The sequence below is a fragment of the Ammospiza caudacuta genome, chromosome 7 (genome assembly GCF_027887145.1).
Source record: "Ammospiza caudacuta isolate bAmmCau1 chromosome 7, bAmmCau1.pri, whole genome shotgun sequence".
In the NCBI taxonomy this organism is placed as follows: Eukaryota; Metazoa; Chordata; class Aves; order Passeriformes; family Passerellidae; genus Ammospiza; species Ammospiza caudacuta.
This window is the reverse complement of record NC_080599.1, coordinates 41,001,736-41,027,228: the sequence shown is the minus strand read 5'-3', so window position 1 is coordinate 41,027,228 and position 25,493 is coordinate 41,001,736. Positions and strand designations below refer to the sequence as shown.

General features: G+C 47.5%; 1 protein-coding gene across 1 annotated transcript; it reads right to left on the bottom strand.

Annotated features, from left to right (window-relative positions):
- Positions 1 to 1,652: 1,652 nt before the first annotated feature.
- SLC5A9 (solute carrier family 5 member 9) lies at positions 1,653 to 23,964 on the bottom strand. Its single transcript, XM_058808334.1, is given in 15 exon segments — positions 1,653 to 1,790; positions 1,792 to 1,862; positions 4,049 to 4,181; positions 9,720 to 9,935; positions 10,440 to 10,608; positions 11,652 to 11,802; positions 11,972 to 12,079; positions 12,940 to 13,075; positions 13,878 to 14,083; positions 14,832 to 14,912; positions 15,510 to 15,615; positions 18,157 to 18,321; positions 21,243 to 21,347; positions 23,057 to 23,128; positions 23,818 to 23,964. Coding segments are annotated over 15 exon segments (1,989 nt in total). The 5' UTR covers positions 23,950 to 23,964.
- Between the last annotated feature and the right edge of the window lie 1,529 nt (positions 23,965 to 25,493).

The window sequence follows — 25,493 nt, the reverse complement described above, 5'->3', positions numbered from 1 at the left end:
TGGGTGCCAGCCTGTGGCAGATGGAACAGCTTCAGCCACCCCTGAGAGCTGTGCTGGACAGAGACACACACAGCTGCTGGGATTGCTGTGAGACAAAGGGAGGGAAGGCATGGAGGTGGCTCCAGGCGTGATACAGGACCCCAAGGCAGGAATTACAGAGCCACTGGATGTCTGTAGGACTCCCTGCTCCCCTGGAAGGATTTTAGACCCGTAACAGTAGGAATGGAATTCTGATGGGTTCTTTCCAATAGGTATATTTATTGTTGATATTAATATTATTATTATTACTATTATTATTATTATTATTATTATTATTATTATTATTATTATTATTATTAAGTTTTATTATTTTTATTTTGTTATTTTACTCAAAAGGTGGGAAGGGAAATTTGGATAAGAGTGCAGAAGAAAGGAAACTAAACCATGTAAATTTAGTGAGTTTGTTTCTTTTCCTCCTGGGGAGCAGAAGGACAGAGGGGTGCTGGCACTCAGCCCACCTGTGCCCTCCTCTCCCTGAGATCCCCACCAGCTTTCCCCTGGTGGAGTTCCCTCCTGTGCTCCCTGCAGGAATCCCAGGAGATCCCAGGAGAGCTGGGATCCTGGTTAGGACCAACTTTAACTGAGGAACAGAGACCTCCAGCTGCAATTCCCATGGACAGGTGCCCATCTGTGCATGCCAAAGATGCTGTGGATGCCTCTCCCTCCTTGTCCCAGAGCTCCAGTGTGAGGAACCAGAGAATTCACAGTGCCCTGTTTGCTCACCATCCACCCTGCTGAAATGCCTGTGGTTTGATTCCTTTCCTTTGTAATAAACTGTGCCCACCACAGCGTATATTCTTTTAAATAACATTTTAAAATATTTTCTGGTAAATTAAAGTGATGACATGTTTGTAGGGCTCATTGTTAATTTCATTTCCTTTGGCTCAGCCAGCCAGATAAAATGCAATGTTATTAATCTTTGTTTAAAAGAAGATCCTTTGCCGAACAGGAATAAATGATCTTGATAGATTTGTCAGGAAAATGAATGATAATCATTTGCAGACAGACACAAGCCTAGTATGGAAGATTAATAAGAAAATATGTATTGGCATCATTAATAACATCTGCTGCCAATGCACTTGGATATTGGTTACAGCCTGAGAGCAATGTGTTCTTGTTAGGACACCACAACTCATCCCCTGCTGCCACAACCAGCCTGCACAGAGCTCCTGTTCAGCTGGACTTCCATTTTTTGATTGATTTGGTTTTAATTTTTTTTTTTTTTTGCTAATTACATTGTTTTCCTAGAAAACACAAGCAAAGGTCAAGATGTTTTGAGACAACTTTGCTTTATTTCGATCAAACCTCTCAGACTTCCCCTCCTCAATTATTCTTTTCCCTTTTGTTTCACTTCAGTGCTTCAAAGTAGTAGTGAATTCAAATAAACTTACCCATGAAATGTGCTCCCAACTTGTCCCACATGCTATCCCACACATCCCCTGCATCCCAGATGTGACCACTGCTGAGTTTTGGTCACCCCTCATGGAGAAGCTGAGCCCCACAGTCATTCCCAGCAAGTGGTGCCTCCAGGGAAGGGCTGTGCTGCTCTGTCGCTCTGTCACCTGATGCTCCCAGGTGAGAGCAACCAAAGCCACCACAGTCCTGACACCAGCTCAGCCAAAATATGCCCAGAGGAAGATGTTGGTGGCCATCAGGAGAATGGCACTGATGTTACACACGATCTTCCACTGGGGCTTCTCCTCGATGCTGGTGAGCCTGTGCTCCAGGGCTGCTCTCTCCTCCGGGGACAGCGGTGGGCGTGGGGTTGGTGGGCAGACCACAGAACCACATGTACACCACCTTCCACCAGGGACGTTTGGCTGCTGCAAGAGAGAGACCAAACCTGGCTGTTGGAATCTGCTGGGACTCTTCCCTCCCTTCTCCCAGTTTTTGGAGGTGCACTGGCCAGACTGGAGTGGGGCTTGAGAGGGGACCTTGCATGGGAGATGCAAGGTGATGGAAAGAAGGGAAAAGGAAATGGGAAAAGGGGAAAAGGAAAAAAAGAGAAGGGGGAAAAGGAGGAGAAGGTGAAGAAAGAAAAGGAAAAGGGGAAAAGGAAAAAAAGGAAAAGGAAAATGGGAAAAGGAAAAAAGGCAAAAAAAGGAAAATGAGGAAAAAAAGATGAAGGAAAAGGAAAAGGAAAAGGAAAAGGAAAAGGAAAAGGAAAAGGAAAAGGAAAAGGAAAAGGAAAAGGAAAAGGAAAAGGAAAAGGAAAAGGAAAAGGAAAAAAGGGGAAAAAAGGGGGAAAAAAGGGGAAAAAAGGGGGAAAAGGGGGAAAAAGGGGAAAAAAGGGGGGAAAAGGGGAAAAAGAAAAAAGGGGGGAAAAGGAAAAAAGAAAAGAAAAAAAGGAAAAGGAAAAGGAAAAAAGGGGAAAAAAGAAAAAAAGGGGAAAAGGAAAAAAGAAAAGAAAAAAGGAAAAGGAAAAGGAAAAGGAAAAGGAAAGAAGGAAAAGGAAAAGGAAAAGGAAAAGGAAAAGGAAAAGGAAAAGGAAAAAAGGGGGAAAAAAGAAAAAAGGGGAAAAGGAAAAAAGAAAAGAAAAAGGAAAAGGAAAAGGAAAAAAGGGGAAAAAAGAAAAAAGGGGAGAAAAGGAAAAAGAAAAGAAAAAGGAAAAGGAAAAGGAAAAAGGGGAAAAAAGGGGAAAAAAGGAAAAAAGGGGAAGAAAGGAAATAGAAAGGAAAAGGAAAGGAAAAGGAAAAGGAAAAGGAAAAGGAAAATTGGAATAAGGAAAAGGAAAAGGAAAAGGAAAGGAAAGAAGAAAAGGAAAAGGAAAAAGGAAAAGGGAAATTTCTCCCTAGACCATGTAACAGCACAGCCTGATTGCAGTGAGTTGATTGCACCACTCACTCATTAGTTAATTAACAAACCTCTTCCCCCCTCCTCCCCACCCCCAGATTCTGCTTTTAAAAATTCCTGACAGCATGATGGTCCATTTAGAGATATCCCAGCTTGTTTATTACACATGGCATGCCAGGTGAAGTGTGTGTTTTAATTGTCAGTCCTCTGCTGTGTGTATTTCACTCGCAGTTCTTTCCAAATATAACCTTTTTTGAAATACAGGATGTTATAGGGCCTTGAAAAAAAGGTGTTACCCAGGAAAAAAAAACCTCATTAAACTGTCAACTGCTGTGTTTCACATTTCCTTTTTCTTCTCTGCTAATTACCAAAATACCAAGGTATTTGTTTATAAAAACCTGAGCTAGTAAAGTGAACTAGGAATTGATAAGAAATAAGAAGTAATGCTGAATAACTGCATTCAACTTAAACCCCTATTGGGGAAGAAAAAAACAAGGGATTTGTTTAGATGTTTCACTTTTGTTTAGCTTGGCTGTGATTGGTTCCAGTGTCCTTGACTGACCAGCAAATGGAAGAAGTGAAGAAATCTTGTTTGTGTCTTTATTCTGAGGTTCCTGCTCTGTCACCTTCAAAAGTTAAGCTCAAAATTAGAAAGCCGCATTTTTAATAGATTTGCAAAACAAAACTCTGTCCACTCTGAAAATAACTAGCCTATGCAGCATCTCCTGCTACTGTTCTGTCCCCTGACAACTCTTTAATTTCACTTTGCTCTGCTTTCCTTCCTATTAAATACCTCTGGTAGGACACAGAGCTGTTTAATGTCTGAGTTTTAACCATGGCTTGCATCCTAAGGGAAGACGCAAAGATCCTGTTGGCATCATGGAAATGAGCAAAGTGAGGCCTGTGGGTTCATTCTAGGGCATCCACAAAGTGCCCCTGTCTGCTCCCAGGGTCTCCTGATCCCTCAGACTGTGCTGCTATTTTGGTGCTCTTTTTTTCAGGGATCTCAGCTCTTCTGAGCCATTCAGAGGGATGTGACATCGAGGTGTGTTGGGAGGACCAAGAGCCACAACACCTTCATTTGTCACATCCTTAAAACTGCAAATGCAAGCCCCAGCTCCAGAGAATGGACCAGGAGGAACTTGGGGATATTTGTGGGATCCTGGCTGTGCACTCCCAGGCACCTGAGTGTGTCTGTGCACAGACAGAGCCCTACCTGCCTCCTCTGAGGATGCAGTTTCCACCAGGTCCTCCTCATTCTGTTCTGGGTCAGGCTGTGCTGCTTCACTCTTTTCTGGGATTATGGCAGGTGCTTTTTTGTGCTTGGTCCACCACATGAGGCCATCCAGCTGCAAAGGGGAACAGAGAGAAAGTGCTCACTGCCTGTCTGTCCCAGTGTGGCCACCCAGACGTCTCCCTCCTTGGGGGACACAGGCCCAAGGTGGTGCTGGGGCCTCTTTGGGGTGATCTCCCACATTCCCTCCTTTCCTTCCCTGGGTAAGAAGGTTGGCATCATCCAGCTGGAGTTGAAAAGCTGAGAAAAAATGTGAAATAATCTCGTTTCTCTCCTTCTATTTTTTAGAAGAACTTGTTCCATCCCTGTCTCTGAGGATTAACCCTTATCAGACATTGGAGAAGCAGGTTCCTATTTGCAAGGCCCATGTGATTGGTGTGAAGCAATGATGGTCTGCATCCAGAATGGCAGCCCTCCAACAGGGAAGGGGAATAAAGTCAAATAAATAAAAATAAATCAAAAAAGAAGCCAAGACACCCTCTCTGGATACAGTCAGTCCCAGGCAGCTGTTGTGCCCTCAGAAGATTTTTTAAAAATTCCAGATTTCTCTGATGGGCCAATACAGAAAGCCACAGAGGATGATCAGTCTGCTTTACAAATCCCCAAGTTCTGAATCTCTTATCCCAGAGCAAGCCTGGAAATCTCCCTGGAACACAGGGAGTGCCCAGGAGACATCGAACTTGCAAACCTCAGTGGCCCTTTGGCAGCTCTGGGGGTGTCCCACAGCCCAGGGCTCAGAGATTTGGGGTTAAGCCAGGCCTGATGCTGAGCTGGGCATGCCCAGGATCTCTGTGGCTCCTCTGACCCCTGTCCTGGGCAGGCCAGCAGCAGGGACAGGCCCATCCACCCCTCCCAAAGGCAGAGGGGCACAGGGGGACAGGGCAGAGCTGCAGTGGTGGCAGCAGGGCAGGCACAGCCACACACAGGCCCCAGGAGCAGCTGCCCCCCTGCTCGGCCTGTGCATGGAAATGAACCTCCCCAATGGGTCACTTACAAGGTAACGTGAGCTCAATGTCTGAATTTTGCACACACCAAGCCAGGCAGGAGCTTCCAGCTGACACAGAATGTTGCATAATTTCCAGAAGATTTATAGCTTTATTTAAATCATTTTCAACCAAGATGAGCATTGGGCAGGGCTAATCTTTCTTGTCATGAAGTGCTAAATTGCTTTGATTTGATGATCCTCATCTTTCTCAGGGATGCTTTTTTTTTTTTTTTTTTTTTTTTTCATCATTTAGGAAATGTCACAGGAACATAGTAAAGTTTTAGGGTTCTAAAGGATTTCCAAAACTTTTTTTCCTTTTCTCTCCTTTTCTCATGTGTCACTGAACCACTGTCTCTCCACATTGCAGCAAAATCTTCAAGGGCTGGGGTGAAGGGCTGGGGTATACCTGGGGCTTGGACTTTACCAGAGGGATGCAATTCCCAATGGAAAGCAGCACAGACACAGGAAACCTCATGGCATCACCCCACTGACCCACCCAGGAGCTAGTGCCTCTGCCATGGCCAGTAAAACAAACTACCACCCCAGAGAGCTCCTGGTGACACCACAGCACCCTGCAACTGCGAGCTGGGGTGGGTTTCATCATTCCATCCCCCTGAATGCACTCCTGAGATCCCCTCTCTGCTCTTTGCCACTGCTGTGGGGCACAGCAGCAGCTCTGTGGGGCCATGGAGGCCTCCAAGGGGCTCCCAAGGGATGGGGAGGGGAGGCAGGTGCTGGCAGTGCCTGGAGAAAGCAGGAAAATGCTTCACTCTGAATTACCTACAGGGAGCTGTGTCAGCTGGGACCTTGGAAATGCTGCCTGAGCCCACCCTGTCCAAGGGCAGGGGAGCAGGAGGGAGCCTTGTGCTGGGTGCTGGGGAGCCCTGTGGCTCTGCCCCCATCTGCAGAGCCACCCTGGGCACTGCTGGGGGAGCCCTGTGCCCTCCCTTGGTTTGCTCCTGTCAGCACCTATAGAGTTTTTGGCTCTCAGTGCCACCAAGGGATGCTGGCGAGCTCCACCTGCAGCACCCACAGAGCTCTCAGTGCCACCAAGGGATGCTGGGGAGCTCCAGCTGCAGCACCTCAGGGCTCTCAGAGCTCTCAGGGCTCTCAGTGCCACCAAGTGATGCTGGGGAGCTCCAGCTGCAGCACCTCAGGGCTCTCAGAGCTCTCAGGGCTCTCAGTGCCACCAAGTGATGCTGGGGAGCTCCAGCTGCAGCACCTCAGGGCTCTCAGGGCGGGCTCAGACCAGCCCAGGGGCCTTGGTGCTCCTCCTTGGGGCTCCCCCTAAGCTGTGCACCAAGAGGAGCCACTGGAGCCATGCCTCAGGACACAGGGAGAGCATCCCAATCCCAGAGCATGTGGAATTGCCAATCCCTCAGCCTGTCTGGGTGAGCCCTGAGCCCTGGGGAGCTGGTGCAGCTCTCACTCAGTGCTTTGTGGGCTGCTCCCCTCCCTTTTCTCCCTCACAGTCTCCTTGGGCAAGGGAGTTTGCAAGAACTCAGCAAAGTTTTCCTTTTGTTGTTTGTAAACTAGAATAAATCCTTCTGTTCCAAAATGCCATCTGGCACCTGACAGTTGTGTTTCAGCTTCACAGTCTCAAATTTAATTGTAAGCTCTTTTGCAGGGTTTTCAAGGACGGCGTGACACAATATGGACTACCTACAATGAAGACATATGAACTCTGGAGCATACCAAACAAATTCCTTGCATACTTGTTTTCCAGCACAGCATCAATCACCACAGGGATGGGAGAGTGTCCAAAACAGCAGGAGAAAATGCTACAGCTTGCAGTTCTCAGATTGTAATTCATTTAAAGCCAGGAACATTAGCTGTACCACTCTAACATCAGATACAAATCTCTTTTCTCCTTTTGCCCATTTACTACCTCAAAAGCATTGAGATTCAATATTTAAAGTTGTCCAGTGTAGATCCTCAGCTGGTGCAAAGTGACATAACTGTGCTCAACAGCTGTTCCTGGTCTTTGAAGGCAATGGAGCTGTGGTGATTTACATCTGCTGAGGTATGATCTATCACTGTATTTCCTCAGCTTTCTGCCTTGTTTTTCTACTCTTTTTGACAAAACAAATGACACAATTCCTGGCTCTTGTACCATGCCTTTCATCATCCCATCCCCGAGCACTGCAGTTAAGGATGAGCAGAACCAGCCCCATGTGAGCCTTAGGAAGAAACACCCGAGGCTCAGGAAGGGAATTGATGGACCAGGAAGCTCCAGAGGTCCTTGTGCAGGACAGCCAGCACAGCATCCCCTCCCAGCACTGCCACAGGGACACTCAGGCTCTTCACCACAGCTTTGCACATTGCCAAGTCAATAATGACCAAACACAAAGGCCAGGTGCCAATTTCTACCCAGACAGTCAGAGCTGGCACATCCACCCTGATCTCCACCTCCTGCCCTTCCTTCTCCAAACACTTCTGTCCCTGATCCAGCACAGCACAGCCACAGACTCTGGAGATGAGGGGGCAAACCATGAGAAACCATGTCACCAGCACTGATGGTCCAAACCCACACCTCTGTTCATGTCTAGGGCAAAACCTGGCGTGAATCTGACCCAGGAAAATGAAAAATTTTGGTCTCAGTGCTGCCCACTCAGATCCCTGCCAGACAGGCAGAAACCCAGCAGTGTTGTCTCCTACTTGAGTTAAACCCCATGCCTTCCTTTGGCTGTTCTCTGAGGAACCAGGGCAGGCCTTTCCTGTTGAAGTAGAAACTCAGTGGAATCAGACAAATAGAAATGGGGACATCTCTATTTTCTCCCATTCCTACTGAGCTGCGGAAAGAGGGATTGAGCTACTGCTTAGTGGCACAAATTTCCTGGCAGTCCATCCCATTTTCCTTGTGGTGGGAAGACACTGAGGGGCAGGGGGCACATGGGATGGCCATCACAAATACCAGATGATTGATCTGGGTCTCTGTGTCCAGCCTTTCACTGCCACAGCCTGTATAATTAATTCTCATTCATTTTCTACAGCAGAATCTCTTACACAGGGGTCAAGCACTGAGCTCAGCACTATGTGGGGTCCATGGCATACCAAAAAGTTTTCCTGAGCATCTCTACTGAGATAATTTACCCCAAAAAGCCCAGCTGATGTTAGTTCCTGGCCAGTGCTGCCCTTCAGCAAGCTCTCCTCCCTCCCTGGCCACGTCTCATCCTTTGTTCCTCTGGGATAACTGCACACAGCTGCTTCAGACAGAATCCTGCCCTCCCTGACCATCCCCCTGGCTCTTTGAAGGATGTGTTAAATAAGGTCACTTACATCCAGCACCTATAAACTCACATATTTCAGTAGAAATACCACTGAAAATCTCCCCTGGGGAATCTAAGATTGTACCTTCTCTTTCTCTAATTCTTTTATAGTGGGGTCCATGCTGAACTGCCCCTCCTAGAAGATTTTTGAAATGTTTCCATACCCCTGAGGTCAGACTAAAAAGCCTGGAGGTGCTGGGGCCAGTTTCTCCATCTCCTGAACTGCTGGTTTGATGCTCCCTGTTCACCAGCGCTGTGTTAATGCATCTTATCTTGCTGTTGCTGTGGGCAGGGAGCTCTGCACATGTTTAGCTATCACAGGTCAGATGATAAGTGGGAACTCATTAAACCACAGTAATTAATTGCTGGCAACCATCTGGCCACCCCTGAGCAGTCATGAACAACGTAAGCAGCAGAACTAATGGTGCCTCCTTGCCAGTATTTCTCTCTCCCATGTGGATCCTCTGATAGCTAATAAAAGCTGGGAGTTTATCTCCAAGCAGACACAAAGCCAGCCTCTCTCCCCCCTCCTCTCCCCTATCTGAGCACCTGCTTTCATGTAATCTTCAGGAGCGGGGTCTCTCTGACACCTATAACATTCCATCAAACATCCATGGAGCTGGTTAATGCTTTACAAGTTATGAGGAAGCAACAGATTGATGCCATCACAGCATTTTCTCTCTCATGCAGTTAGGCAGGAAAAAATAGGTCTTTTTAATCTATCCAGTAACCTTTGCTGAGAGGTAGGTGGTGGATTTGTTATATTGGCAGCTGCTTTAAAACTTGGGACTGGGAAGAGTTGCTTGAAGGTTTTATAATATAAAACCTCCCAACTCTGCACCATTTTAATGTGCTAAGTAAAAGAAAGTTGTGCTTCCCTCAAAGTTATTAAATTTAATTGAGATCACATTGGGACAAAATGTTATTTTCCTAAATGCCCATGTTGCAAAAGATATTAATCTTGTTTGCCTGCAAGATTGATGCTGGCTCTGCTGAAGCAGGCTAGATGCTACAATTAGATATATTTAATTCTTCCTCAGCAGCGCTCTGTAATGTGATTTCATCTCCTTCTTCTTTTCTTTCTGTAGCAGTTATGATGGGCTGTGGTGTCTGCCCAACTCTGGGCACAGCATGGGAGCTCACACTCAATTTGAAGCACTCAGAGCTCAGCAGCATTAACACTCTGTGATCTGGGGAGCAGGGAGAGCTGAGCAGCAAGGGCTTCTTGGCAGCACATGCATTCCACACCATTTCCTGGCCCCTGCAGGAGCAGGGAAGGGCAGATCCCAGGGAATTTGGGTGTCCAAACAGGGGCTCTGGTGTCACTGCAGTCACTTACCTTTTCTTCAGGGATGGCTGGGGTGCAAAAGCTGACCAGGAGGATGACAATGGAGGTGAGGCCAAAGAGGATGAGGGCAAAGTAGAGGTAGTGCACGTCCTTGAGCACAGCTGGCCTCCTGTCCTCCTCCCCACAGGACGGGGCACTGTAACTGAACTCCAGGATCATCCGAATCACGCCAACAACAAAGCCAGCCATGAGGCCCCAGAAAGCACCCTGAGGAAAGGCAAGCACAGAGAAAAGGTCACTGCAAGTTACCTCTGGTTGTAGTTTTCCCTCTCCTCTCCCTCTTTCCCAAGAGTTTTTATGCCTGATGGAAATCCACACTGAGGTGCATCAAAGCAGAATTTTTTCTGGTAAAAACCCTCATTTTCTCTCATTGCCCTTGAGCATGGAGCACACAGAGCACAAACAATGCAAGAATCTCCTCCTAACAACACCCCTCCAATGAGCCTTTGACACATCATCCCTAAATGGCAGAACAACTTCCCTTTCATGCTTTCAAATGGGACTGCCAAAAAGTACCACTTGCAGTGACTTAGAAGCAAACCCACAGCCACCAGAGCCTGGGCTAAGATCCACTAATGCATGCCAGGAAAGGCTGTCCCATTGTCACCCGTGAGCTGGACAGCCTCAAAGGCTAAGTACTGAGGGAAGAGATATCTATTTATTTTATCAGATTAAACACACGCATCAATTGGTTGTTAGCACTTCACTTACAGGCTCATTAACCCTCTTGCAGAAGATAGCCAGGATGAAGAGGGCTGCAATTGGTGGGCTCAGAAAGCTGCCTATGGACTGAATGTAGTCAAAGAGCTTCCCACTGTTGGCTGACTGAACCATTGGGATCCAGAGAATGCTGATGACCACGAGGATGAGGGTGAAGACTCTGAAAGAGAAGGATAAAATTGAATTGAATCTGTAGATGAATTTGCAGCAAAACACACTCCCCATTGCTCTTGGAATTTTCTAAGAAAAAATCCACAGATCACTCTTGAGAATTTTTCCTTGTGTACACAGGAAAAGAGAAAATTGTTCTCCCAATGTGAGCCTGGTGTGACATGGTCTTCAATGACCTTGCTCTTGGACATGACAGAAAGAGGGAGCTGGTGGCTTGTGGAAGCAATCTTTCTGCCACCATTCCAAGCAGGTAATGTGCTCAGTCTCTTGCCTTTACCAAATTCCAACTCGTTTGCTACTTATTAAAATTGTGTTTGGGGTCTCGGGTGAATATTGACACCTGCCTCTGCCTTTGCACTGTGTGGCCCAGAGGTTTGTCCAGAGTGCTGAGCAAGAGGGTCCTCGGCCCACTCTGCCATGGTGAAGTGTGAGTTTGCCTGCAGCCTTCAGCCATGCCTCAGCACAGTTTAGACCTTAATGCTCATCACTGGAGAGCAAAACCTCCACACTGAATGCAGCCTAAATTCCCCTGTCTGGAGGAGAACTTTATATGCCCCTGATGGAACCCAGCACCAAAGCTCATCTGCAAAGGACACTACAACTTATCACAGAGACAGAAAGCTAGGAAGCTCAGCTCTGCACTTTCCCCTGAAGAAAAAATAAAATTTAAAAAAAAAAGTAATTGCAACATATCACTCCTGTCTGATGCAAAAATAACATTTTTATAGACCTCTGGTGACAATGACTCAAGAGCACTTTTGGCTTTTCTAAAAGTTACGTTTAAAGCAGTTTTTATAATAAGTTTAGAGAGAAGAGAGGCAATTATCTGCTTAGCTCAGTGGAACACTCAGAGTTTCTCCTTGACCAGGCCTATCCAAGATGAAGCTGGAAATCACAACGCTCTTTCCCACGCTGTCCTCCTGCTCTGTATTGCAGGCACCAGATTTTTCTCAGTGATTCCAGCCTGGAGGATGCAAAAGCTGCTCTCAGAACAGATGATGAGAGGAACGAGACATAAATAAATGCAAAGACCTGCCCACAATCATCAGCTCCTGCTCGGAGGCCTGCTTGCGGACCCGCTGCCAGATGTCCAGCACGAAGAGGGTGCTGCTGCTGTTGAAAACGGAGGTGAGGGAGCTCATCAGGGCTGCCATCATCACTGCAATCATCAAACCACGGAGCCCTGCGGGAGATAAACACAGAAGGGGATTCAGGGCTGGGCCTCCAAGCACTGTTTTTCCATCCTGCTGTCTGCTAAGATTTCCACATCCCTAGGATGGGTAAGGGCGGCCTGATCCCCCTGCCCTGTGCAGAGCCTGGCCCAAGCCCAGCCCCACAAGGGTGTTCCTCACCATCAGGCATGAGCTCAATGACCAGTTTGGGGTAGGCAATGTTGGAACAACCTACAGCAGCTCCACAGATCCTTTTGCAGACCTCTGGGTCCACGCAGGCCACTTCATCTGGGGAACACAGGGAAACAACAGGGAGTCAGTGCAAACCCCACCGAGCCATAGGTTGTTCAGATCAAGGCAACAAATCCTTCAATCCTTGTGCAGTTTCATATAAATTCAGAGGTGGAATACAGCTACAAAGAGTGGAGCTGGAAAATGCTTTATATCATATAATAGAGGTGAAACTTTGAGATGACATTTTGAAATTCTGTTCAGGATACAGCTGAATCTCTCCTGGGTGTTGCATAACTGTAATCCTTGATGATTTGTCACTTGTGGGAGCTGGACTGTTTCCATGAACCTGTCAGCTGGGTTCCCAGGGATGCTGGAGGCTCACTTACTCCTGTTTAGGAAATCTGGGAAATAGGCTCTTTCCTCTGGGAGTGATCCTTCTAACCAAGTTATTCTTCCTGGAAAGGGGAAGGCTCTGGGGAAACCAGCAATGAGAGCTCCTTGGGATATAAGGGAGGCTTGTTTAGCCTAATCCACTAGGACTTAAATGAGTTTGTGTGGGAGGTTGCTAAAACCCTCCAAGATACCAAATGGATGTAATCCATAGGATCTGAAGGACAACCTCAGTGCTCCATGAATTTAATTGCACTGACTCCCTCCAGATAGACAGATGAATGCAATGCCCACAGCATGGAGTTATGGCAAAGTATGGCTATTCTTGGTGATTTCTGCCACTGTGGGAGAACTGGAGGTGGAGGGAGGGCTTGGGAACACCATGGTGCAACAGGAATCTCTATGAACATGCCTGCAGGACAGCAGTTTCTGAGATGTAAAAGTGCTGTAAAAGGCAGACCCCATGTGGGATTAGTGGTCACAGCAGGATGGAGCCCCGTGTCAAGGAAGATGGGAAGGCTTACCTGGAAAAAGAGCTCTGCTGATCATTCCTGGCATGACCAGGAAAAACACAGGGAAGAGTTTCAGATATCCTGCAAACACCGATCCACCTTTGGCATGGGAGAGGTTCTTGGCAGAGAGAGACCTCTGGACCATCACCTGCAACCGGTGCAGAAAGGGAGCAGAGAATGAGAGAGCAGCACAGCATTCCCTCTGTCTCTCCTTCTCAGGGATGACTTTCAGCCCACAGGATCCCAGGGTGTTTTGCATGCCAAGGACAACTTTCCCACCTCACTGGCTGCAGCCTGCTGCCACCACTGAGCTCAGTCCACAGGCTGCAGGAGAGGGCAGCGTGGAAATTTCCTTTACAGGAATAATTTCACCCTTGACTGAAATGAAGCCACCTTGAGGGCTGGAGACAGCAGCTGTGTGGCAGCAAGAGACAGGGGATGAAGCAGGCTGTGGGTGTTTTGGTAAAAGCTCAGTGGTGAGGTTTCATAATTGTCCCGTCTGAAAGTACAGAAGCTCAGTGTCTCGAGAAACACACTCAGCTTTCCTTGTTTGTAGCTTGAAAAGGAACAGGGAACATGAGACATCTGGGAATATGAATGAAGGAATATTGTCTGGAGGTCTGCTCAAGGTCACAGCACAGCCAGCTCCAGATTCACATTTTTATATCCTTGTCATGATAACTGCATGAAGACTCCCAGTACTCACCAGCCCACAGTGGGATAAAGATGGATGAAAACAACCTGTTCTCACTGCACTAAGAAGTGCATAAAATTAGCAGCTTGCTGAGAAGGTGGAAGGAGTGAGACATTCTGGTCTAGACCAGTAAAAAAAGTAGCAACTCCTGCACACTGAGGCACAGTGATTTTTCAGCTTACAGATCCACAGACTGAGGAGTGGACTGAAAATAACACTGTGGTGGTTTGTCTGCCGAGGGAAAGGTTTTATTTACCTGGTCAGTGCACCAGCACCAAAGAGCCACCACTGTGAGGCCAAATACAAGGCCAGGCCAGGGAATGTCTCCTGTGATGGGATCCCTGAACAAATGAAAGGCATCTGCACGTGGGAGGTGACAGTCTGTGTTTGGGACCGTGATCTTTGGTATTGCTGCGCTGTATTTCTCCTTAAGTCCTTCATACCAGCCGACTTTTTCAAATCCTGTAAAGAAAGTGGAGTGATTTAAGGGCTGTTGCATCATGCAAAGTTATTATCTAATCTGAGTCTCGTGATTACTTTTCTTTTATCTTCCTCTTATCTCCTTTACTTTTCATTCCACCCTTGCTTTTTGCAGTCAAAGTCTCTACAGAAGTCAGCTGGATTTTGCCCAGAGTCCTTGTGGTTTAAACAATACATTCTGGAAGAGGATCAATGCAGGAAAACCTCCATGATCCTAATCCCTGCAATGTCATCAGCATCTAGATTTTTCTTATACACCCTCTAAAAGCTAGAGCAGGAAAGTATAACATGAAAAAAAGATATACCTAGTTTAGATATTTCTGTTTGCCAAGAAGGCTTAAAACAAAGACTGATGGTGTCATTTCCTTGTTGCTTTTTATTTTTTTACAGCTCTCAGTTGCCCCCATATGAACTCCCAAAGTCAACAGTGGAAGTCAGCAGGGTTACTCTGAATTGACATGGGCCTAATGAGAGCTAAATTTGGCTCTGAGAATGTGATGTTCCAGAATTCTTTGGCAGCTCCAGTGAGGTGAAGATATCCAGAGCCTCACCTCCATACAGTTAGTGCAAAGGATGAAGACAGTATGATGGCTTGGAGAATGAGACTTGTGCTGGCACCACTTCTGTCAGTGGTTCAAACTCATTTCTGCACCACACATGAAAGGGCAAGGCACCTGCTAAGGTCTAGTGGCCTTGGGACCGCTAAAGTGTCACTGCAGGTTCCCCTTACCTATGAACATGAGGACCAAAGCTCCCAGCACCATGATCAGGGTCTGCAGCACGTCTGTGTAAATCACAGCAGTCAAACCCCCTGCCAGGAGAAGCAGAGACAGCAGTCAGTATGTCACCATGTACAGGGAAACAGGCACCTCACCTGGAAAAAGCTTTCTTTAGCCCCAGCCCTGGGATTGCAGGACAGACCCACTGGGAGAAGCTGGCACTGAGCTGGTCCTCTGGAGCCCACAGCTGTCACAAGCCCTCCCATGAGGAACAGTGTGGAAGGTTTTCCATGTTCATGAGAGAACTCAGAGGCAGCTCAGCATCTTAACAGCTAAAGTTGGTAATTTTGCAGAAAGGGAACAAAATAGCAAATATGGGCAGTGGTAACTTCCTGCACAGAGAGAGCCCAGAGCCTTGTGCAGTGTTAGAAAATCCTCTAAAAACAGTGATGGTCCCCCTTTCCCATGGGGAGGAAACAGCGATGGTACCACTTTCCCATGGACCAAGAGGGAAGAGGGGAAGAGTCAAAGGTCTCCAACAGCTGGGAGTGACCAGGCAGGTACTACCAGCAACTGGGGCAATCTCCCCCTCAGCCCAGAACCTGAACACTCTTTCCCCTCTGCAGGAAATGGGAAACTTATATCCTAGGTTCCAGTTTATAATGTGTCCTTTAAAACCAGCTATTTACCAGCTATGGTGTAGACAGCAGTCACTGCTAGCAGGACCACAGTGGACAAGTAGAGGTTCCATCCCAAAGCAGTTTGGATGAACAATGCTCCAGCAAAAATGTCTGTCTGGAATAAAAAAACCAAGGGCAGTCTGGCGTTAGCAGTGCTTCGTGCAAGGGAAATCTAATAAAGCAGCCTGCAGCCCTCTGCGGCTGGAAGCACTGACAGGGGAGGACACCATCAAGGTGAGCTGGAAGGGGAGGAGAGGAGCTGTTGGGACTCTTGGCTCTGAACCTTGTTTTGCTCTGAGGAAAAACTTTCCTCCAGGTCAGAGTTTTCAGGATTTGGGAGAGCAGCAGGGTGAAAATGAAGGTGCTACGCCAAGGGACTAAAAAGAAATCAGAATAAAGATCATCTTGAGCATAGAATCCTGGCCTGCACAGAGGACTGGTGTAAGCTGTCACTTCTTTTGGTGACTGAGAACACATCCCTGGATATCAGAGCCCATGTATCCACAGGCAGACACAGGAGGGAAGGAGGGGGAGATAGCAGAGACCTTATTCTTCCCAGGGCCGCCTCTGGGTGGCCTCATAGTCCACAGACACTCCCTCTTGAAAGACTCCTAAAGAGTCACTGATACCTTGTATTGTATTGTATTGGTTTATCTGAGAAGGTCAACAGGTGGTTTTTCTGTTCATGCAGTTCAGCACATTAGAGTGATTCCAGAAAAACAGGTTATACCTGCTAAGGACCTCACTAGAAATACAGAAATTCCCATCAGTTGTGTTTTGTTTGGATCTTCTGGCAGAGTGACACCAGAAACCGGATAAAACCTGGAATTACACAGATAACATCATTCCAAATTGCAGGAGGTGATATGGGAGATGTTTATGTTGGGAAAGCAAGGTAGGAGGACACCTGTGAGTCTGGTATGGGGTGAGATACAGGTGAAGACCTTTGCCAGGGGATACAGAAGGGATGGGGCAAGAATTCCATTTGCTGTATCTGAAATGAGCACCTTAAAAGCAAAGAGCCCTGACCTCTGTGGGCCTGAGACATGACAGGCACAGCCAGCACTCCACAGGAATCCCTGCCCCTTCTGGGGTTTGGCTTCCCAGCAGGAAACACAACCACCTCTGTAGCCATGCAGGATAAGCCCTCTGACAACAATTATTGAGATCTCTGTTTTCTTTGCAAGCCAAGAAGACTCTGCAGTACCCTGGTTGTTGACCTACGCTTGGGCAGAAAGCACAGGGAGAAAAATCCTTCTTGTAACCAAGTGCCTGCTGTCCAGCCAGCCGCTAAATGAGCTCTCCACAAACAATAGCTGTGCTTAATAGAAAGCACCTGTCATGGCCATAAAGTGCCCCAGCCACATCCGTCAGTCACGCGTGAATTGGCTGCACAGAGGAGAAACCACTGGGATGAAACAGCGCTGATGGGGGCCAGGGTCCTGCTCTGAAAAGCACTGGCAAATGCTGCTCTGCTGAAGGTCACTCTGAAAGACAGCTCTGTTTCATACCTTGTCTCTGTGGCTGTGCTCACTCTGGGCTGCTGCAGGAGAGAGTTGCTATTTATCCCTCACAGTTAAAGAGGATTTAAGTGCCGTTTTGCAGGACCTTGCTCACTCTGTCACCCAGGGCTGTGCTCCAGTCCCACAGAGCAAAGCTGGAGGCACTGGTGGCAGCAGTGGGTGACATGACCAAGAGCTGCCCATTAGAGGGGGAATTCTATCTCACAGTCTCAGCCTGGAGCTCCTCTCAATGCCCCTCCCAGGAGCAGAGACATAATGAGCCTGGGAGAAGGACCTTGAAGCCACATGAGTGTTTTATCTCCAGTCAGTGTCTCCCAAGGCAATTTGACATCTGAATATTTCAGAAGGGTCTAGTGAAAACTGGCTTGTACTGACCTTGGGATAATCAGCTGGAGACAAAAGGACTGACATCTTCAGTCCCTATAATGGACTCTCAGACACACTCCTCTCCCTCCAAGGGCACAGGTAGTTCTTAGTAAATATCTGAGCATAAGTTCTGTTTCTTTGTGAATGGCATTTAAAAGGGGGAAATACACAATATACCCAGTGCACTGGGATTTGGTTATCAGCAAGGTACAATGCTACAAGCAATTCAGAAAAGATGCTGCATTTTGTCTTAAGCCAGACCCTACCTCCCTTTCACTGTACCCTTTTTGTGCAACACAAGTGAGAAAGAGAGAGGAACAACCATAAAATACCTGATGCTGAAAACTCAACTACAAGAACAACAGCAGGTTTATGATAATTTAAGAGGATTTCATCTCTACAAGATGCAGCCAGCCAGATTTTCACATAGGGTAATGCAGCCCTTCCTCTATCTCTGAAGCCTAAGGTTTGATGTGATAGAAGAGGAAAAGCAGGCAGACAGCCCACGGTACTTACACTGTTTAGTAATTAGTTGCACATCCCTGTAAAGTTCTCACTGTGCATTGCTGTTTAATGAGGGCTCTGTCTCTCTCTCAGGAAAGGTCTCCATGATCAATAGAGAGGCAAGAGCAGCACACTAACACACGGCAGCTGCTCCTGGGAGCAGGGCTGGTCCTTTCAAGGAGCTCTCTCTGAGCAGCCCTGCCCTGTACCAGGATGCCCTCTCCCTGCCCTAGACATGAGGAGGGGTTCAGATGGATACATACGGATATCCTGGTGAATATGTAGAGAAGCAGGGACAGCACAGATGTGTAGATTTGCAGCCTCTGCCCTCCAAACCTCTTCTTCAGGTACTCAGGCAGGGTGACAACTCCTGCTGCAATGTAAACTGGCACGAAGATCCAGCCCAGAGCCAGCAGTGGCCAGATGGCCTGTGAAAGAGACAGAGAATAAAGGCACAGGACTCAACACATGGGAACAGCTTTTCCTCCTGTTCTGGCAGTAGCTGTCCTAAGAAATCAGAAAGGTACAGTGCCATGTGATGTGTTTGAGGGTCACCGTCACATTTTCTGAAAAATCCCTTCGCCAGGATTTCTTCTCCTGGGAAGCTGAGAAGCCTCAGGGAAAAATGAAAACAATCATTATCTGATTGCGTCTCCTGTGTTTTACTGCTTTGGAATGTGGTTTGGACGTTGTTTACCAACCACATTGGTTTCATGTGAATTGTTTTAACTTAATGACCAATTACTGTCAAGTTGTGGCAGACTCTGAGGAGAGAGTCATGAGTTTTTCATTATTATCTTCTAGCCTTCTGTATATATCCTTTATCTATTCTTTAGTATAATTTAGTATATCATATCATCATATCATATCATATCATATCATAATAAATTAGCCTTCTAAGAACATGGAGTCAAATTCATCTTTCCTCCCCATGATGGGGGACCCCAAAAATACCACATTTGAGAAGCAGACTGAGTTGTTCTCCCTGCTCAGAAGATAAGCCAGCAGCTGGAGGAATTATTACAATTCAGCTAAAAGCTTTTGAAGATCCCCGCCTTAGGCCTGTATTTCTCTCTGTCACGCGTGTCCCTTCCTCTTCCATCCCCTGGTATTTTGAGCAAGGTGGGGTATTCTGTTGCTCTGGTTCTCTGAAAGGTGGTGGTGTATCTGGTGGCCTTTAAAACCACTGATGCTGTGGCAGTGAAGAGTTAAGTGATTCAGAGCAGGATGGGAGCATCTGTTTGTTGCTCGATTAGCAAGTGATGAGGCTGAGGCAACAGACTGTCCCTGCGGAGCATAAAAATAAGCAACAGCAAGATTCTGCTGGGATGTTCTCCTTGCAGGCTGGTGCAGATGTGCTTCTGTCACTGGTAGATAAAGAGCCACTTTAGTTGCTTTGCCACAGGTGAAGTCTTTTGGAACATGTAAAGGCATTCCTCATGTATTTCTTCTCCAGCAAAAGCCCGAACAGGAGAACTTAAAGGTCAATGAAAGCCATTGGATCATCAAACCCCACCTCCTGATGGTCTCCAGCCATTTTCTTTCATCCTTACATTTATCTTGATCAGTTATTTAATTTCTCAGAAAAAAAACCTGATCCCTGAAATAAACAGGGCCAGGAGATTTCTTCTCCTTTTTGATGCCTTTATTGAAAGTGATCAGCTCAGGATGGGGCGGCTCGGCGGGGCTGCAGTCCCCATCGTGTCTCCCAGGGCGACTCAGAGGAGGAGGATATGCGCAGCTCTGTCCACCAGGGCCAGAGCTGGGGGATCCAGTCCTCATGGGAGCCTTTAGGGCATGGTGACCCCTTCTAGTTGTTCCTGCTTCAGTCTGGCTCTCGCTTCCTGCCAGACTTGGCCCGGGAGCTCTCGAAGACAGGGTGAGGAACAATGAAGCTTTCCAGCATCTCTGCAGGCCTAGCGCTCCGCTCTTCACATCCAGACATCACTCCAGTCTCTCAACTCTTATTTGGCTCGTTGTTTTGGGGTTTTTTTCCGTGGGTTTGGAGTCGGGGGTCCCATAAAGAATGCTGGTCTTGGAGTCACTTTGCATAACCCCTCCCCTCTAGGTCTCTTCTCCTCACTGTTTGGGAAGGTCCCCACCCTTCACTGTCTCAGAGAAGGGCCATTACCTCGCCCTAGCCAGGGCTTTTACTAATAAAAAAACAGCCATTAACGACAACGAGCCGTAATTACCATAACACAGGCAGCAGCCCAGCAGTAGTGGTAACTTTTTTTCTCACAGAAAAAAATCAACTGAATTTTTGTTTATAACAATCCCTGTGAGCAAAGATTGTGACTGATTGGGAGCAGCCATGGCTCCTGCAGTGGCAGAGACTGGCTGCGGTGAAAGATGCTCCTATGATCCCTCCAGCTGAATTATCTCCCATGGCACAGGGAGAGAGTAATGGCATGTGTAAGTTCTCTTCCAAATCTGAAATAAATTAATCTGAACTCATGAAGTTAGATTTGCCCTGAAACACAATCTTGTCTACAATGAGCCTCTAAAGTGACTTGAATAGATTTCCTTTGAGAACAACAATATTATGTCCTACATGCACCAAGCTGAATGCAGTCTCTGTTTTCTTCACAAAGGATTTAAGGGTGACTTTAATGGTCCAGATAAAAACATTGCAGTGAATACATACCCCAGGAGAGAGCTTTTGGTGGGCCCTGCCTTGTGCTTGGCACTACTAACACTCTCTGCTGAGGTAGGCAAGAGATTCAGAGTTAGGTGAGTGATGCTTCTTGTGAGATGCTTCTGGCACTAATCTCACTCCTCATCAGCTGAGAAATTTCATTAGCACCACACACCAAGGGTCTGGTTTTCATGCTCTTGTGTGCTGTCAGTGGCAATTTTCCAGGCCACTTCAACAGGGCACAATGAGTCCTGCCTTCACATCCAGATGTTCACCCCAGATGTGCCACGTTTTGGCAACTGCCAGGTGAAGAGAGTGCTGCTGATTTTCATGGATTTACAGTGAATAGAGGAGCACATGCTGCATCTTTTTGATTTTTTTTCCAGCTCCTTGCACCCAGAATCCTGTGATTATCCAAATACCTTTCCAGCATCCATTATCTTTTATTTTAATCTTCACAAGTGCGGACTACAGCTTAAAAATAAGGCTGTGCACCACTGGGAAGGCCAAAGAGCTAATAATCCCAGTGAATTCCACTTAAAGTAAAATAAAGATCTCATGTTTACGAGGCTGTCGGAATGTCTGCCGGCTTCTCTCCTGAGAGTTGAACACTTGTTGCTGCTGATGCTGTTAAACACCTGATTTTGGAGGGAAACCCCCAGTCCCTGTGTGAACAGTGACATCTTATTTGGGAACAGAGCTCACACTCACGTTCCACTCGAAGCCCCCGACAGCGATGCCCCCGGCCGCCGCCGTGCCCGCCAGGCCGATGAAGGAACCGCTGCCCACGTCCGTCGACATCAGGGAGGCTCCAATCTGGAACACAGGGCACAGGGATGCAGCTGAGACACTCACCTGGAGGCACTTCTCTATCAACCTAAGCATTCCCCCCACCCATAAAGTCTCTTTCCCCGGGATCTCATCTCCTTGTGGTTAGGCAGCTGGGTGCTGACGCAGAGTTGGGTTTTCCTTCACCGCTCCTCACCTCACCTACATTTTTATATGGTAAAGCACACCCCTGCTCCCTTCCACTGCCCCCACTCCAGTGCAAAGCTTAATCTCAGAATCAGGGCTCACTTTGCCGGTGGTTCTGAGAAGCACACCCGCTACAGGGGCACAGCAGAGGGAAGGGAGCCTGGTGACACCACAGATGCCTCAGTGTCCATGAAACGTGGTGGATTTCTCCATTCCCTGGTTAGGCAGCCAGCAAGGTGCCATCTCTGACCCTGCTGACCCTTGCTCTGCCTCCACAGGTAATGCACAGCTGAAACCTGTCACTCTGATAAAAACAATAATAAAATGCAGATAAGCCAGTCATGTAACTCAAGGTGAAGGCCACAAGGAGCTGAGCCTGCAGGAGAGCTGCAGAGGTGGAATCAGCTCTCACAAACAAATCTGAGAAGTGAACAGCATTAGAGGTTGTTCTAAACTTAAAAGAGTTCAGAAGAGCTGACATGTACCAAACACCCTCTTCAGCCACCTGTGGTTGGAGCCAAAAGCAGTGACCATGTTTTGGGATTTGTTTGGGAGATTTTTTTAATAGAAAAAAAACCCAGATATCTTGTTTAAAAGAACAAGATTGAGGAAAAAAATTCAACTTTAGTATCTTTTAATTTTCCCCCTCCTAATTAGAGAAAACCATCAAGCTAAGCTTTTGCATTAAATGTCACTTGGCTGAAGCAGAAGTTTAAAGAACATTTAAGAAATGACAGATTTTAGAGAGGTGTATGTGTCTCTGGTGGAAGAGGCTGAAAATCCAGCCTAGTGAATTTATGGGCAATGCACAGCCAAAGGAAAAAAAGAAAAAACCTGTTTTGGTTGGGAAGTGCATTCCGTTACCCACGACTCACTGGAGAGATATATGGTTCTAGAGTCTGGCATTGGCTGAGAAGAATCTTTATTCCTGTGGCATTTTTATTTCTTTCCAACTCTAAATTATCTTTATATGTACCTTTCACTCCCAAGAAAAGGCGCCTTCAATAGATTATTTTTTCCTTCACAGTGAAGATTTATACTTCAGTGGTTTGAAGTTTATATCCTGTACATCGTTAGTCAATAAACTCAACTCAGCTCTAAATAGCAAGAGCTCAAAGTCCTGGGATTAGGGATTATTTTTGATTTAGTGCTTAAATGCTCTTTACTGGATAACACATTCCTAGATTACCTAATGCTCTTTTGACTTGGGAGCACCAATGGAGAGTTCAAGCCAAGAAGTTTCCAACCCAGGTAGGCAGCCAGCATTCCCCAGCTTTCATCAGTGGGGACATTTTTATTGCTGACTTTAAGCAGAGAGACTGAGAGTTGGAAAACCCTGAAGGTGCTGAGCTACCCCTTAGGCCTGGCAGCTCCATGCTGCAGCCCACTGGCAAAGATGGGTGGGATGATTCCTTATGGATCCTTCACCTGTCCCCTTCATCTCAAGACTACAGTCAGAATATGTAAAAGCTGGGTCCCCTCACCACACTTGCTCTCACACCTGGAATTGCTTTCAAGCCATGAGAAACAGAGGGAAGCATTTCACTCACAGGCCACCAAGACATGGATCTTCCAGCCAGAAAATATCCTCCAACAGTGCCCCGGCTCGCTCGTACCGATGACTGGAAGCACAGGAAAAAGAACAGGAATAAGTGTTTTCCTCTATACACCCTCCTTGAGTCAGACCAAGCCAGGAGAATCCTAAGTGCCTGGCCTCAGCACCAGCTCCAGAATAGTTTTATGGATCTGTTAGGTATGCCAGGCTTCACACACTGCTTCTGCACCTTTTTGTGCAGGCTTCTGACAGTTGTGCTGTGGAAAGAAGCTGCTTGTACCTGTTTAATGACTTCTCCCGGCATGTACCAACTGGGAAAGACAAAACAGTTCAGCCAAGCAGAACACAGTAGGTGTCTGTGACAGAGGCCTTCACCAAATAACATGAGCAAATCATTAGGAACAATCTTTCCAAAGTTTTTAAGGTCCCATTTTAGTCTTCTCCAGCACAACCTTGGCTTTTCTTTTGCCTCCTGCCTGTCCACACCCAGATGTGAGACTGCTCTGCAGCACAGGAGCTGAGCATCATTCTCAGAACAACCACCAGGGAGTGATCCCACAGTTGTCCCCACGTGGGGTGGAAGTGAAGACCCACAGAGGGATTCCTGTCACCCCCAGAATTGCTCCATAGGCCCTGGGATAATTTGTGCAGAGGATGCCATTTGCAGACAAACCCCTTTGTGCCCAGGAGGAGTGCAGGGAGCATCAAAGCCTCCCTGGCTCAGGCAGACCCAAAGCAGGCCCCTCAGGGACTCACCCATATCCCCACAGCGAGGATAAAGACGAAGTACAGAACCACCACAACGATGTCTGCCACTGAGAAGGCGGCTGCTGCCGTGCCCCCTGGCAGCCCAGGCAGCTCTGTGGTGCTTGTGCTGGGCTGGCTCATGGCTCTAAGCAAACTGATGGTTTGCTCCCTCACGATGGACTTAAATGCACGTTGGCCTTCATCGTTTCCCTTGTAATAATTAACAGGGTCAAGAAGGTGTGAGTGGGGATCAGAGGCCAGGCAGATTGTGACTAACATCTTTCAGCAGGAGCTTGGTCTCTGTGGCTCATCAGAGAGGGTCACCACACAGCTCTGTGGTGTGAGGCTTCCTGCCATTCCCCCTCGTGTCCATTTACCAGTGGTCCTTTCTCCCGCCCATTTACCCATTGGTGACACCCACTGGGATGTAGGAAATGGTTCTGCTTTGAGGTCTGCCTGGAGAAGGCTTGTGCCCCACAGCCAGCTCTAGAATAACTCTGCCAGCCCCAGTAGGACCCTTGTGTCCTAGAACATGGGCAGGAAGGAGGAGAGGGCTGGACCCTGTGACATAATCAAACTGTGAACCCAGGTCCCCAGCAGGGACATTTCTCATCCTGGTTTGCACCCTCCAGCATGAGCCCTCTGAACCAGGGCACAAGGAGTGGGTCATACCAAACTTCTCCTCCTTTGCTGGGACAGCTTTGGGAGGATCATGAAAGGTTCCTACTGGAGCTGGCAGAGCCTTTCCAGAGTCTTCTCCAGGCAGACCCCAAAGCAGAACCATCTCCTACATCCCCCAGCCTCACCCTCTGTGGTCCCTCACCCCGTGACAAATCACATGGGACATTTTAAACTGAGGTGAGCTGTGCTTGATCTTGGTTTCAAGGGAGGCATCAAAAACTCTCTCTCACTTTGTTCTATTCCCCTCTCTCCCAGATTTTTCTTGCAAATGCAGGCTACCTACTTGCTCATTAATTGTACAGCTAACATGAAGCCCACATCCACCCCTGCTCCCCAGTCTGAGGCTCCCTGGGAGCAGAGCCTCCCTGTAGGCTCATTATCCACAAGAGGCTTTTCAAAACTGAAATGTTTCAACGAGCTGAAGTACAGTTACCAGAAATTAAATATCTGGAAGCCTAAATCCCCTGGTATAAACAGGCAGCTCTCCCTGCACAGAGCTGATTTACACTCACCCACACACTTCTCCCTCTTAACACCTCAGCACCTGGAAGCAAAAGACACTTGCCTAATCCTAACATGCATTAAATACCTGCTCAAGAACGAAACAGTGTCTCCAGTCTTCCCAAACCAGGAATGCTCCTCCACATGGGAGGCCCAAACCCAAGTACCTGCCTGACCTAACCCTTCACCCCACCTTCCTACACTGCTGTATCTGCAGCAACACTTGGAAACACTTGAAAGGTTTCACCCCAGCCCAGCAAATACCTCCAAAAATCCATTCCCAACAGCCATGAGCTACCACAAGTCCATTGGACACACTGGGATGACACAGGCTTATGGCAGCAGGATGTTGTCAGGTGTTATTACACAGCCTGGACCATCCCAAACTGCAGTGGCCAGCCCAGTTGCTGGGCAGGATTGCAGCAGCTGCACCTCAAACATGGACAACACCTTGAGTGCCTTTGTGGCAGTCCTGTCCTCACTGCTCCATCCTGTTCAGGCAG